The following is a 14,465-nucleotide window of genomic DNA, read 5'->3' on the forward strand; positions in this document are numbered from 1 at the left end:
ATCTCCCGATATCGCATTCAGTTTTGCTCGGCTAGCTTCTTGGCTTTTCGCTCCTCATCCTTTAGGTGCTCATTCTTGTAATGCTCCACAACATGATCCAGGTTGACAAGCTGTCCGGCTTGTATGTTTCGAGGGGCGTGAGATTGAAATGCCCTATTGCAGAAGTGCCATATGTTAGCAAATGTACCGTAACCGTATAGTTGCGTCACCTAAATGGTGTCTGGCTCTTGAGAAGGGGGGGGTGCGCGTACTCGGGGTACGAAACGTTGACGTATCTGTGCTTGTTGGAGGCGTTTTCGAATAGATTGCGATCGTAACCGGCCTGCTCGGCGGCCTTTGTGTGAAGAGCATTGATCTCTGCCCAGTCCTCGGCGCGAGACCGGTACTTGTTGATCATGCTGCTGACGACGGATTGCTCGCCCTCGGCGGGCTTCATAGAGAAGACGGCAACGGCGGCAAAAAAGGTGCCAACGGCGGCAATGGATCCTTTCTATACAAGTAGAAATCGCGTTAGCAAGACTTCGGCTCCCGGGCAATCATGGGCCTTGATCCTCCTCCCGCGCAGGAGAGTGCGCTCCTTGGGCTTGAAAATGGGGACTCGGTGTCTCGTACTCCAAAGGATTCGTTGACCGGCGCAGCGGGTTTGTGGTGTGCGTCGGAGGCATACGTGCGCGCCGTGCGCGGCACCTGGCGAGCAGCCTGGCACACCCTTTGTCGTGCAGCGTTCATGGCGTCGGGGAACTCAATCGACGGTGGGGATGACTTCGTCAGGCATATTGACGAAGCCAAGCGATGCAGTCGAGATGCGGCATCATTTGGGCGTGATTACCTAATCCTTGCTAGCCAATCACGCACCCTGTATTTCCAGTTCCGACCCAGCATCTTCGCCCGTCAGTGTGACTCGGCTAGAGGGCCGCCGCGCAACTGAATTTCTTTCAATTTTTTTTTTTTGCTCGATATATATTTTCTATCAAGCCTCAATATTGATTGCATTGTTTCAGTAGTCGCTCCGGCTCCTGCGGCTCAGCGGCGGCGTCTTTTCTCTACACCAGTTGTACACGCTGCCAACTAACCAACAAGTAGCCCTACCTTCACCAAGACCGCTATGAACGAGTACTTTCTATTAATCATGACTGAATCCGTGGAAGAACGACAGGTATCGCCAAATGTCTCAGGAGCTGTTGTGTGCTTTCACGGAGCGCCACGGTGGCGTCTGGCCCCCTCACCGGTGAAGAGCACTCCAGAGCCTTGGAAGTCGCGTTCTATTGCGTTGGCAGAGCTCGCTATCCTTTTTGAGAATCTTGATTTTTCGTCCAATATGTCCCTTCCTGTCACGCAGTTTGAACTTGTTTGTATCGTGTAACCATTTCACAAACCCCAAAAGTCACATCCGAACCTATCGGGCCACTAAATTAACTTGGCAAACTGGGTTACCGCCCCCTTCTAGCCGGAGAGCGGCTGGCTTTCACGTTGTTCAAAGCGCAACATTGCACCTTCGGTTTTTTCTTTTGGCCATGAGAGCGAGATTGCCGATTCAACAGCGCAGCAAATTGTTTCATATGCTTTCTTGTGCTGCCCGTCGTTCCGTAAAGTCTCGTTGTTGTTTGATGACCCTCTTGAAATGTACCATGAGCACGCAAGACGCATCTTTTCGAGTGCCACAACTTCGAAGAGACGATATAATCATTGGTCATGTGTACAGAATCGTTTCGCATTTTTGAAGACTGCCACGCCCAGTACGATGTTGTATCTGCCGAGAGTTGCTGTTACTTCTCTGATAGTGGGACCTCTTTTGGACGGCCAAGTACCATTTCAAGCAGATCGTATCATAGATCGTATCGATGACTCGGCCTTTTCTAGCCATTGGCTGATTTCTACAATTTCGTAATGTATCCAAAGGCGTGGAATCCGTTTCCATTAGTCAAAAGGAGCAGACACGCTTTATGCCAAGCGAAGACAAAGCCATGGCCCTCACTGAGCGCCCGCGGAGCGATGGCGGCGTTGTCATGTTGTGCAAAGCTTTTGTGATAAACTCAATACAGCGTTGGGCCGCCCTCGGGGGGTACGAACCATGACAAAGGTCGTGAATCACTGAGTCCCGAGGGGGCTGCCTGTCTGTGACGGGCTGGGTGTGTATAAATACTCTCGTGCGTACCAATACAGAATGCCACGACACATTTCAGCACATTCTACTCGATTTTCTTTTGCACAGTGACCTGTTTTTGTAACATCACGACTGAAGCCCAAGTTCACCTTGTACATCACGCCTCTGAAAGCAAGACACCACAACACAAATCAGCACACTCTACAAAACCTTTCCTCGTACAGTGAACGGTTATCGGACCAAAATCCTCATCGAACATCGTGAGCACTATGGCTTCATATACCGGAGCATCGCAGCCTGCGTCGGCCTTCCATAAAGTCATTGACGCGGGCAACGAATTTGATGGTGACCTAGACAACATGTGGAAGTTCTTTATCCTCAACAATTCCAAGCCGGTAGGATACATGGCCGAAGAATTTGCGAAACAGATGGACTGGGAAGGAACTTTCTTCAAAGTCTGCGAGAGCACGAGGACGATACATTTGAACCCAGACCTGCTCCCCGGCGAGGATGCGACTGAGGTCTGCAAACAGCAATTTACACGGCTCTGTGAGATAAACAGGTCGCGATTCAACGGCGTTCTTGACACATGGCTCTCAAGAAAACCCTCATTTGAAGCAATCAGATTCCTTGATAGCCCTGGGGCCATGTTGGAGATTCCGACGCCGCTTCGCGGAATCTTTGGCATCGTGACGGCCGGTGTGCATCTCAACGTGTATACGATAATCGGAGGGCAGATCTTCATGTGGGTAGCGAAACGATCGCAGACAGCCTCCTACCCCGGCATGATGGACCAGCCGGTGGCCGGTGGCATGGATCCAGAGGATGGCTACGACGCCTGGGCAGCCCTGGAGCACGAAGCCTGGGAAGAGGCCGGCCTAGTTCTGGACCGGACTTCCCAGAAGTTGATGGAATCATGCCATACATATGTGTATCCTGTCGAGGGCCCATCGCGCATTTCTTTTTATGATAGGAAGAATCGCGATGCAGGTGATGCACATGGCCATATTGAACCCGGTGTGCGGTTCGTGTTTGACGTGGAGTTTGATCCCGACCATGTCTTCGCTCCTAGCACCGATGACGCCGTTGGATACGTTATTCTACAGTCTGTGAATGAAGTCACGGAAGACATGTTCAATAACAAATGGAAGCCAAATTCAGCCCTCGCGGCATTGGACTTTTTGTTGCGCAAGGGCTGCATTGTCGATGACGGGGATGGTACAATAGACGAGCTTCGGGCGCGGCTACAGAGACCGCTACCACTAGCAACCGAGTGAAGATGATTGATAGAGCGCGGTAGGTGTTAGTAAAATATATTACTTGCGAGTAGCAGTACTTGACAAATCACAACCTGTGATATATCCTGTGCGGTGGTATCTCGTGATTGATGGCGTTCCGTCTAAACCTGTGTCCTTAAACAAGGGGGGGGGATAGATTATGAATTGTCTACTTCGATACCTCGCCAATATGCTCCTTCCACCACTGCTGCCAGTGAAGAACTTTTTGTTCTTTGCGGGCTTCCTCAGCAGCAAAGACCATTGCGTGACTGCGGAGCGCCTCATCAAGCGTACAGCCGATGAACTCGTTCTGGGCCCTCTCAGCGGCCCAACCCTTATTCTTGACAGCATCGCAAGCGGCGACAAACTGGGAGGTGAGGCCCTGGTCGCCGCCGCCGTGTCCGCCGGCGACGTACTTGGGATCGTGCACCGTCTTCTCGCCAGTGGCAAAGTTCTCGACGGTAATCGTGTGGCCGTCGGCGTAAACCTCACCCTCATCGCCGTAGTAGTGAGTGAAGCGCTCGCAAATCTTCTTAGTCTGAGCGACCATGTGGAAAGTGACTTGCTTGGCAGGTCTGTTGGTTTCGGGGAAAGAGATGGTGACGAACTGCTCGTCGTTGACATTGTTGTCAGCCTCGAAGACGCATCGACCGTACCACTGGCGTGCTGCAACTTCTTCCTTGGGAGTGGACTCATCCCAATCAGCCTCTAGTGCCCTGATCATGGCAGCCTTCTTCTCATCCATGGTCTTGTAATCTTCGATGTCGTGGACAACGATATTGACGGGCATGCTCAAGTTGCCACCCTCCAAGCTGTATCGGTGGGGGCCAACGTATAGGTACTTGGCAGAGTATTTGCAGCCAGAGTCACCAAGCGGGCATTTCATGCAGTTGGTAGCATCACCCGCAGCGACAGGCTTGCGGCTCTTTTTGAAAAAGTTGAGGCCACCCTGAGATGAAACGGTAGTGGGAAGATGAGGTTCTCCCTCGCCAGCCTTCTCAGGCGAGCAAAGCATCCAAAGAAGGAAGTCGATGTCGTGACAACTCTTTGTCAGAAGCGATGGTCCAGAAGTGTGGGCGTTTCTCCAATTGCCACGGACGAAGGAGTGGGTAAAATGCCACCAGCCAACAGGCTCAGTGTGTACAACACTGCTGATATCGCCAATCACCTTGTCCTCGACAATGAGCTTTCTCAGAAGCATATTGTGCTGAGTATATCGTAGAACATGACCGATGGAGAAGACATTCGTAGCCATAGTGGGCTTGAGTGCCTGGTACATCTTGAGACAGGATTTGAGCGTGGTCGAGAGCGGCTTCTCGCACATGATGTGAAGATTCAGAGGGGCCAATCCCACGATGACAGCTTCGTGCATAGCATCCTGGACGCAGACGAATGCGCCCTCGGCACCGGCAGGAACGTTGTACTCGCCATCAGCGACGCGCTTGCGGCGGGAGAGTTCGTAGTCGAGATACTCGCGCCAGTCAGGGAACGATTGACCCTCGCTGGGCTCGTCGCCTTGCCAGATGAACTTTCTACCGAGATTCTCACGGCTGAATTTGAGCGGCTCAGCAACAGCGCAGACTACACCGTTAGTGAGTGTGTGGATGGCGCTGGCATAGGCATAGCCACGAGCACCGGCACCGATGATAACGAAGCGAGGAGAGCTGTCGGATTTCTTGTTGTCAATGGGCTCCTGGGTCTGCTGATGTCCTTTGGTGCCGATGGTAGCAGTGCCGTTAGCACCGTTGGTGTCCTTGAAGTCGTCCTGAGGAGCCTTGATTATGGATTCCCTGTTCGTGAGCTTGGCGAACACATCCTTGTTAGCCATGATGATTGGTTCATATGCCCCGAACCACTCTGATTTCGGCCTGGGTTGTGCCAGAGTGCGGAGACGGGGGGTCGCGGGGGGTCACATATATAAGCTTGCCTACGGACGCCGAGATGCGTTGCCTGAAAAGTATATTCATTTTCCCCAGCGCGCTGCATCTTCAGCCGTTGTGGCAGCTGTCGAACGGGGTACTTTGTAGGTAATAGTTTGCAGATAAGCCAGCCACGATGTAAGTAGCTTGGGAGCTTATTCTAGACGAACAAGGACAAGCATCAACAGGTTGACGACAATCCCCCCACAAAGAAGCTGGAGTAGATACCGGGCAGCTGCCAGAAGTGGTGAAGCTTGCAGCGAGCCAGGCCAATGAGGGAAGGGCAATTGGGAATAGGAAACGTTGCGTCGCCCACTCAGGGTGCCATCTGGACCACTGTATTTTGAGTGACAAAAGTCATTGCTGGCCTGCCCTCCCAAGACTCCATCTTTCAACCTAGCCCGCCGAAAGTAACAACATCTGTCTAAATATCGAGATTTCGGATATCTCTAGGGGAGTATTCATACTTTTATTCGAAATGTTCATCTCATGTGTGGTGTGATTTGCGCCGAAAAGTCAAAACATTTCCTCATTCGCCGGGGTTGTCTTTCGCCAGTTTTCGTCATAGCCTGGTGCAAGACCCCGCTGTTTGGCTTTCTTTCAAATTTTAGGGCGATGCTGCCAACTGCATGTTCGATTACACCCACTGTAAATGATATCGCTGATCCACTGATTGCCCCCCGTAATCCGGCAAACCTTGCCTGCGCCAGCCTGTCAACCAGCACCGAAATGTCGTCTCACCGCCCGAAGGCATGCCCACTTCACCAATTCTTTCTGCTCCTGCCAACCAGATAACAATAAACACACACACCACTCAGGCTACCAAATTGGACACTGTGATCCCTGCGTTCCATCTTCTTATTGGTGCGGTCCCTCAAGTACCAAGGACTACCACACATCTTTAATATCATCATTGCGTCAGCAGCAGTAAACGCCATCCGGAGGTTTCGATATCTATCACTCACATCCTTATACGCCATGCCTCCCAAGTCGGGTCCTTCCAAGGGTAATCCTCGCGGTGGTGTCACCGATGATCCTTTGGTATGGATCGACTGTGAGGTATGTTCAACTACGTGATTTTTGCAAGGCAGAGTGACTGAACTGTGGCCATGATAGATGACGGGTCTTAATCCGGACGTGGAAGAAATCATTGAAATTTACTGTGTTTTGACAACAGGCAACATGGAGCTCATCGACGAGGAGGGCTTCCATGCCGTTATCCATTGGCCAGAGTCACGAATGAACCAAATGGATGAGTGGTGCACAAAAACACATGCTGGCTCAGGACTGACTGCCGCTGTCTTGGAATCGGACCTGACTCCAGAGGCTGCGGCGGAAGGACTGTATGAATACATTACTAAATTTATTCCCGAACGGAAGAAGGCGCTGTTGGCTGGAAACAGTGTCTATGCAGACCGTGGTTTCCTGCGCAAAGAGCCGTATACAAAGGTTATGAAGCATTTGCATCATCGCATCCTTGATGTGAGTGCGATCAAGGAAGCCGCAAGGCGATGGTGTAGCGAGGACATTCTCGCAAATGTACCCGTCAAAAAGGCCAAGCACAAGGCAAGAGATGACATTTTGGAGAGCATTGAAGAAGCCAAGTACTATCGCAATGCAATCTTCAGGCGAGGAGAGTGACTTGTTCGACATCAACTGTTTTTGCAAGAGAAGTATACGGCGTCAAACTCATTAGATAGTAACATACGCGCCATAACGGCCCAATTGGCGTCAGACAGGCTGAATAGCATGGTGTGGCAGCCAAGTTTCACGATAGGCAGCGCGTAGATTTTCAAAACTACCTACGCCTCTAGCATATCCCTTCAAAGTACCCCAACCGTTCAGCTGCAGCGATGCTCCTGACTTTGCACTGACTGTAGCTTCCACGCGTGCACTGTAGCGGTGTACTGGGAATCCCAGCATCTGTACAGTGCGGATCTTGGGCTACACCGCACGGCACTACTGCCACTCTGCCCCTCCTTCATCCCGCCCAAATGGGTACCCCACCATCGGATGATTGACGAAAGCTAATGATAGCTTGCCACCTCTTTGTTCCCTCTTTTTCTCTTGATCAAGCTCCTTGAATCTGCTTCTATTCGTCTTTTCCTGTGAGTTTGCTTGCTCAACCCCGATTTATTCCGTCAGCCCGCTCACAGAATCAGCTCAGCATCGCGAAGCCATCATGGACGTCAAGACTGTTGAGTTTAAGCCCTTCCAGGACCAGAAGCCTGGCACGTAAGTCCCCTGGCCCAAGCCGTTTGTTAGTTCGAAGTCAACTTCCACGTATTTAACATGTTTACAGCTCTGGTCTTCGTAAAAAGGTCACCACCTTCCAGCAGGCCCACTACAGCGAATCTTTCATTACCAGCATCCTCCTCTCCATTCCCGAAGGTGTCGAGGGTAAGAAGAGCTATCTGCGACCGCGTCATGCCCGATCAGAGCTAACGACTTGCCCTTTTCAGGATCCTTCCTCGTCATCGGTGGCGATGGTCGCTACTGGAACCCTGAGGTCATTCAGCTGATTGCCAAAATTGGTGCCGCGTATGGTGTTAAGAAGCTCCTCATCGGCCAGAACGGTATCCTGTCGACCCCTGCTGCGAGCCATGTCATCCGTCTTCGCAAGGCTACCGGCGGTATTCTGCTGACTGCTAGCCATAATCCCGGCGGTAAGTGCAAGCTTTCAAACCCGTCTCTCAAAGATTGCTAACAATCGGAGCTTTCAGGTCCCAAGGAAGACTTTGGCATCAAGTACAACCTAGCCAACGGTGGCCCCGCCCCCGAGTCCATGACAAACAAGGTCTTTGAGACCTCCAAGACTCTGACCTCGTACAAAATTGCCTCGATCCCCGATGTTGACATTACCACCATGGGTACCAAGACTTATGGTGCTCTCGAGGTTGAGATCATTGATAGTACTGCCGATTACGTCACAATGCTCAAAGACATCTTTGACTTTGACACCATCAAGAAGTTCTTTGCTTCGCATCCCGACTTCAAGGTTCTTTTTGACGGTCTCCACGGCGTGACTGGCCCCTACGGAACTGCTATCTTCGAGAAGGAGCTTGGCCTTACTGGCGCAACCCAAAACTGCGTGCCCAGCCCCGACTTCAACGGCGGCCACCCAGACCCCAACCTGGTATACGCCCACTCCCTCGTCGAAGTGGTCGACAAGCACAACATTCCCTTCGGCGCGGCTTCGGACGGTGACGGTGACCGCAACATGATTTACGGCGCCAACGCCTTTGTCTCTCCCGGCGACTCTCTCGCTATCATCGCCCACCATGCCAAGCTCATCCCCTACTTCCAGAAGAATGGTGTCAACGGCCTTGCCCGCTCCATGCCCACCTCTGGTGCCGTTGACCTCGTCGCCAAGGCGCAGGGCCTCGACTGCTACGAGGTGCCCACTGGTTGGAAGTTCTTTTGCGCCCTCTTCGACGCCAAGAAGCTGTCCATCTGCGGCGAGGAGAGTTTCGGTACGGGCAGTGATCACATTCGCGAAAAGGATGGCCTCTGGGCTGTCGTCGCCTGGCTCAACATCATTGCCGCCCTCGGTGTCAAGAATCCCGAGACCACCCCTTCCATCAAGCAGATTCAGAAGGATTTTTGGACACAATATGGCCGTACCTTCTTTACTCGCTACGACTACGAAAATGTCGACTCTGACGGTGCCGACAAGGTTGTTGGTGAGCTGAAGGCTCTGGTAGCCGACCCCAATATCGTCGGCAGCAAGATTGGAGGTAAGTAATTTCAGAAACCACAAAAGTGAAACTTTGGCTAACTTTACGGCAGACCGCACCGTGACTGCTGCTGGCAACTTTTCCTACACCGACCTCGACGGCTCTGTCTCGTCCAACCAGGGTCTCTACGCCACCTTCTCCTCTGGCAGCCGCATCGTGGTTCGTCTCTCCGGTACAGGCTCCTCTGGCGCCACCATCCGTCTCTACCTAGAGCAGTACAGCAGCGACCCCACCACCTATGACCTGGACGCCCAAGACTTCCTGAAGTCCGAGGTCGAGTTTGCCACCGAGCTCCTCAAGTTCAAGCAGCACGTCGGCCGCGACCAGCCCGATGTTCGCACCTAAATCTCCGCAAGAAATAGCGTTTACATTACGAATTAACGGGAGCATATATGAAGGAAGACATGTGTTTACGAACCAAAGAAGGGAAAATATGCCCGGAAATACATCCATATTGTACGCAAAATCTGAAAAATATTTTCTTCGCATTAGCCCATCGTTCAATATTTAGCGATTATCATGAAGATCTTGCTTTGCCATGGTTTCTCCATAATACGTACAAGGCGACAGAGCCAATCTTTGTCCTGCAAGTAATACTTCTCACGACGACTAATGTCAGCTTCTCACCGCTGCTGATCAGTGTTAGAGGATGGATGCCAAGGCAAGGTGCGGGATCTTGAGCGTCATCACTACGGTAAACGAGGGCGTCGTGAATCTGTGCCTCGCGCCTGGACCGGCTCGTGTATAAAGGACCACGTAAATGAGATCAAAATGTGGCGAGCAGTCATACTTCGTTAAAATTCGTGTGTATCGTATATATAAGGCTGAGAGATGAATGCTGCGCTTAATCGTGGTTTGTGGGTATAACTGATCGTAACATGTTGCTTTCGCTTGAAGAAGAAAAAAATGGATTCCCAAATTCAGTTCAAAATTTTGTAGTGCCCCGAAATTCCCACCGAATATTCCATGCTTTTCAAGATGCAGATTGTATTGTGGCCGCTTACTCACGTTGACTCTGCAGTGCTTTGAAAGACTCGTCGAGCAGATATTTCAATTGCCGATTGTCTGCATACTGTTAGCGCCCAATTCTGGGCAGTGCGGGGTTTGGATGATTTTGTTTGAGCTTACCCTGATCGTACTTGAAATTGATTTCAAAGCGTCGGGCGTCGTGTCTTGCTGTTAGATAGCGGTCGCCAAAGGTGTAAAGAACCGCGTTGTAGATGATGAGCTTGAAGTCACCTATACATTCCAGCTGTGGCTTCGCTTTCCGATCGGTGACTGCGCTGTATCAATACTTTGCGTTGCGTCTTCTTTTAGATACGAAAACAACTAACAGAATATGGTCCAAGCCGGACAGTATGCCTGGAGCCGTTCGCCTCGTGCAACGCACGCATAAAGGCGCTTGGTGGCCGTCAGGTTATCCCGGTAAATGGCCAGCTTGTGTCGGACGCCACCATCAATGATGTCTCTTTTCATTGGTAAAACAAGTCAGTTCTGCACTAGTGTGTGTATCCTCGTTTGTGGCTTCAAGACATACTTTTCCCATATCTTCGAGTCGTCACGAAAAATAGACTCGTCGTAGCTGAGAGCGTCGGGCAAGAGACTAGCGTGGGCTTTCAGGGCGAGTAGAGTGCATTGAGTGACAACAAGCTCTGCAAGACCGCTTTATATTAGCTACACGTTGGCAAAGAAAGTTTGCTAAGAGGTAACCCACCTTCGAAGAACCGGAAATGGAAGACACCCCAGTGAATGAAGCAGTCTTGGCCATAACTCCATCGGCTCAAATGTATCTTGGTCTCGTTGCGCATGATGCGAATCTTGCCGAGCGGTCGGCATTCGTACCATGGAAGGCCACTCTCATATGTGGTCCGTATAACAGCATATGGCAGTTTGTCAACGTCGTTGATAAAGACAATGAGGGCGAGTTGATCGTTATTGAAACTCCTTGGAGGGGTTAGCAGATAACCCAGAATCGGGTGGGTGGCAAAGGAGCGCACCTTCGAAAAATGAGCTTCGACTTTTCTGGAATTCCTAGCAGGTTCCACTGAGTATACGGTCCGAATGAATTGGAGCTATCATGGTAAGCGCAAGCAGATCGTTGCAGGGAAGTAATTGTCGACGCACTTGCAGATCTCAATAAAGGGGCTCATCATCTTGGGTTTGCGGTCCACAGTATCGATAGCCCAGTGGTTAACGAAGGACTTTCTGGAATGTTAAAAAAGAAAATTGAAGCCTTGGTGGCGGAGTACATACTCGTCTTCGTGCTCGGGCGGCTGGCAGCTGATTGAAGGGGACGAAGACAGTCGGAAGATCCTTGGGGATTTCTTGCGAGCATAGGTCAGCAATGGCAGGAGAAGAATTGCAGATGCGACCTACTCATTCCCTGATCTTCTCTGAGATCGAGTATTTTAACACGAAGTCCCTCTGCCTTTATCCAATCGAATTTTGGGTATCTTGAGGGCAAGTATAAAGTAAGCAAGTGTGGCGGTGGGGATAGCTTGTATCATTTCAACAAACATACTGTATCATGGCCGAGAACAGGTTCTCAAAGAAGTCTGTGTACAGCTCGAAGCGATCCCACAGCTCCAACCTGCGCCGGCGGCCAGTAGTCATGTCCATGATGAGACGATCCCAGGCGCCGTCAGCAAAGGAGTACTGAGCGTGGCAGTGGCGCTGGATATCGTCGAGTGTCTTGGAGACGGATGGCAGAGTTATATCAAGATGGTTGAGGCAGGTGTGAATCGCCTCCTTGTGCAGGGGAAAGAGGTCGGCGAAGCCGAGCATTGCCCTGCGCAGGCGGCGCAGCTGGTTGCAGAGATCGTCGAGCTCATCTGAGGCGCTCTTGGAGAGATGATGGCGCAGGCCCGTCAAGAGGTTCACGACGGTGATGCACTTGCCCGACTCCCAAAAGAGGGCCTCAAGCAGGGCCGTGTCGAAACCATGGGCGGAACGTATGCCGGCTGGCATGGTGACGCGAATCTTCATTCGACGTACTCGGGAGCGGCCGCCGGGAGCAACACAGGAATTTTGCGTTTTCTGTCTCTGTGGGAAATTGTGACTTTCAAATTGCCTTTTTTCTTTTTTTTCTTTTTCTTTTTTTTTTCCCTCTTAGATGCACGTCTGCAACCAAGTCTTCCGACACGGCATGACGCCGTAGAGTCTGGTAATGTCGCGCAGCCTGACGCTGTGTAAAGACGGGAGACTATCACGACCAAGCTCGCGAGGGTTTGGCCTGTGGAGCGGCGATAAGCAAGACGTCGGGCGCACTTTGGGCAATTGTGTGTCACCACCAAGACGCAAACAATTAGACGCGCAACTAGAAGCTGGCCTACCCAGATCAGATAACTCCCGAGAAAATGTTATTTTCTGCCGAGGCACAAGGGCCGTCGGAGAGTGTAAGAAAGAAGATGGAAAAGGTATAAACTCAGGGCTGAAACCAGAAAAGTACAAAAGTACTGTTCGAGGCTAGCCTTCAACCAGTAGTAGCGACTGGAGACTGGCGGATGTCAACCGCGGCGCCAAGAACTGTTCTTGTACTCAAAATACCCGTCTTGAAATAAGAAAAGTGGTATTCTCAAAGATAACCAGCGTACCTACCAAATAGCATGAGCAAGAAAAGAAAAGAAGAAAGAAGAAAGAGTCCCAGAGAGTGGGAGTGCGTGATCTCCTCCTCATATGTCAAGTCAGAATTGTCCCACGCACCTGGGGTCCAGCGTTAACAGACTCGTATGCAAGGCCAACAAACAAGGGAACCACACCGCCCACTCTGGCGCTGGTCAAGGTGCAGAACGATTCGACTAATTATCCGGGAGGGGAGGGTAACTAGGGAAGCGGCCCGCGGGAGGGGGGCCAGGAGGTGTGTGGGCGGCGTATGTGTGATGTGTTGGACAGTGGCGGCGGAACAAGATGGCCCAACCAAGATTTGGAAAAAAAATGACGGTCAACTGAGAAGTTGCGTGTTCTCAGACAATGGGCTGGAGGTTTTTCTGCCTTCTTTTACTCTTTTAGGTGCTCGAAATGGCCACCCAATGCATGGTGAACCAGCCAATGTTGGGCTGGCCAAGCTATCGTAGAATGGTAGGGACCAGAGGAGGAGACAGGGCTGAGAGCAACCGTCTTAAAATGTCACGAGAATGAATACTATTCACAATTGTCAGTAAGAGGGCTCAAGGGCCTATTATCGTACAGAGCTGTATCGAAAGACCCTTTTTTCATACCTTGGTAATTATCGCGACACATTCCTTCAGCCTGCTCCCCGCTCCTTCCCCCCAGCAGCGGCTGTTGGTGGCTGCAAACGAGCCCAACTACTTCATCCTCGACCAAGCTTCACCCAGCCGCCTGACTTTCTGCTAACTAAGGTAATCATCTCCTTTTTCTGATAAGCTGGGCCCGACTGAATGTCGGTTCAAAAATGAGCCCACTACACATGCAGTCTCTTGTCATGCGTTGCTGATCATATTGTCCTTCTCGCCAGCAATTCGCAGGACCATCAGCTGCATTAGCTTGCCCTTTTGTGGCGGCGGGATGGCAGAAACGCCGCTTCCTGGCAAAAAATGAGCCGGTTCTCACACAAATCGAGGAAGTAAAATGCAGGCGCGGAAGCGGAATGTGGGCAGCAGAGTAGTTGTTTTCTTAGTTATTAAATACTTCGCAGCACTCTATTGGGGCAGCCCTTTTTTTTTTTTTTTTTGGTCAACAATGTCGCTTTCTGATTGGTGTTACTCGTCTACGATGCTGCCAGATTGGTCGATTGTGGGCAGCAGAAAAGGCGTCCACGTCTCCAGAATAAAGGCATCCAGGCAGGAGGCAGGCACTTGACTCTCAACGTCGATCAAGCAACTGCTTGTCATCTTCATGCGACATAATAAGCTAATAGGCACCATGCACGCACGTACGCACGGTTCGTCTACTCTATTACAACATTACATACATTGGCAGTTCAGCCGCGTTGGATGCTTTGCATAATCATCTCAGCCACACATTGTTGCTTTGCACCGCCTCAAAGCCTCGCGTGGTCATGAACACGAGGCTGACAGCATCTTCCCTCCATCTGTGGCGTTCAAACGACAAATAAAAAAAGAACAACAACAGAGTCTCCAGGAAAGAATAAGACAAACGCCAATATGAGAAAAGTACCATCTCTGATGAACGCGCGAGACAGCCAATACATTGCATATGCGAGAAAGAAACATGTGCTTGGCTGCCCATGACCACGTCGTGAGACCTTGGCGCTTGCGTCGCTCTTAAGATGGGCCATTCCGCGGGCCTGTCGCCACACACACCGTACCAGACGGTCGGGACGATGCGAAACGCGTTGAAACTAGATGGAGAAACCAAGCCAAACGACCCATCATCGCTGCCACTCACTTAGGCGCCCACGTTGGCTTACAGGAGGGGCCAACGGGCCGCAGCCGGCCAACCACTCCCC

At 51.3% G+C, this 14,465-nt stretch overlaps 6 protein-coding genes across 6 annotated transcripts; 3 read left to right on the forward strand and 3 right to left on the reverse strand.

Moving 5' to 3' along the window:
• Window positions 1–17: 17 nt before the first annotated feature.
• BBA_04228 (NADH-ubiquinone oxidoreductase 17.8 kDa subunit) lies at window positions 18–729 on the reverse strand (the record flags this gene model as incomplete). The annotated part of the gene is made up of 3 exons (XM_008599325.1): window positions 18–153; window positions 252–490; window positions 613–729. The coding sequence occupies 3 exons, from the start codon at window positions 727–729 to the stop codon at window positions 18–20; spliced, it is 492 nt and encodes a 163-aa protein (XP_008597547.1).
• Window positions 730–2,373: 1,644 nt separating this feature from the next.
• BBA_04229 (thiamine pyrophosphokinase) lies at window positions 2,374–3,381 on the forward strand (the record flags this gene model as incomplete). The annotated part of the gene is made up of 1 exon (XM_008599326.1): window positions 2,374–3,381. One exon carries the CDS (start codon window positions 2,374–2,376, stop codon window positions 3,379–3,381), a length of 1,008 nt encoding a protein of 335 aa, XP_008597548.1.
• Window positions 3,382–3,550: 169 nt separating this feature from the next.
• On the reverse strand, window positions 3,551–5,209 carry BBA_04230 (oxidoreductase family protein; the record flags this gene model as incomplete). The annotated part of the gene is made up of 1 exon (XM_008599327.1): window positions 3,551–5,209. One exon carries the CDS (start codon window positions 5,207–5,209, stop codon window positions 3,551–3,553), a length of 1,659 nt encoding a protein of 552 aa, XP_008597549.1.
• Window positions 5,210–6,278: 1,069 nt separating this feature from the next.
• BBA_04231 (exonuclease family protein) lies at window positions 6,279–6,941 on the forward strand (the record flags this gene model as incomplete). The annotated part of the gene is made up of 2 exons (XM_008599328.1): window positions 6,279–6,359; window positions 6,417–6,941. 2 exons carry the CDS (start codon window positions 6,279–6,281, stop codon window positions 6,939–6,941), a joined length of 606 nt encoding a protein of 201 aa, XP_008597550.1.
• Window positions 6,942–7,482: 541 nt separating this feature from the next.
• BBA_04232 (Alpha-D-phosphohexomutase, alpha/beta/alpha I/II/III) lies at window positions 7,483–9,382 on the forward strand (the record flags this gene model as incomplete). The annotated part of the gene is made up of 5 exons (XM_008599329.1): window positions 7,483–7,535; window positions 7,603–7,700; window positions 7,763–7,966; window positions 8,024–9,037; window positions 9,090–9,382. 5 exons carry the CDS (start codon window positions 7,483–7,485, stop codon window positions 9,380–9,382), a joined length of 1,662 nt encoding a protein of 553 aa, XP_008597551.1.
• Window positions 9,383–10,037: 655 nt separating this feature from the next.
• Window positions 10,038–12,004, reverse strand: BBA_04233 (uncharacterized protein; the record flags this gene model as incomplete). Its single annotated transcript, XM_008599330.1, has 10 exons — window positions 10,038–10,102; window positions 10,166–10,315; window positions 10,372–10,505; window positions 10,575–10,689; window positions 10,752–10,981; window positions 11,035–11,109; window positions 11,162–11,238; window positions 11,291–11,361; window positions 11,414–11,490; window positions 11,559–12,004. 10 exons carry the CDS (start codon window positions 12,002–12,004, stop codon window positions 10,038–10,040), a joined length of 1,440 nt encoding a protein of 479 aa, XP_008597552.1.
• Between the last annotated feature and the right edge of the window lie 2,461 nt (window positions 12,005–14,465).

Source organism: Beauveria bassiana (genome assembly GCF_000280675.1).
Source record: "Beauveria bassiana ARSEF 2860 unplaced genomic scaffold BBA_S00009, whole genome shotgun sequence".
Taxonomy (NCBI): Eukaryota; Fungi; Ascomycota; class Sordariomycetes; order Hypocreales; family Cordycipitaceae; genus Beauveria; species Beauveria bassiana.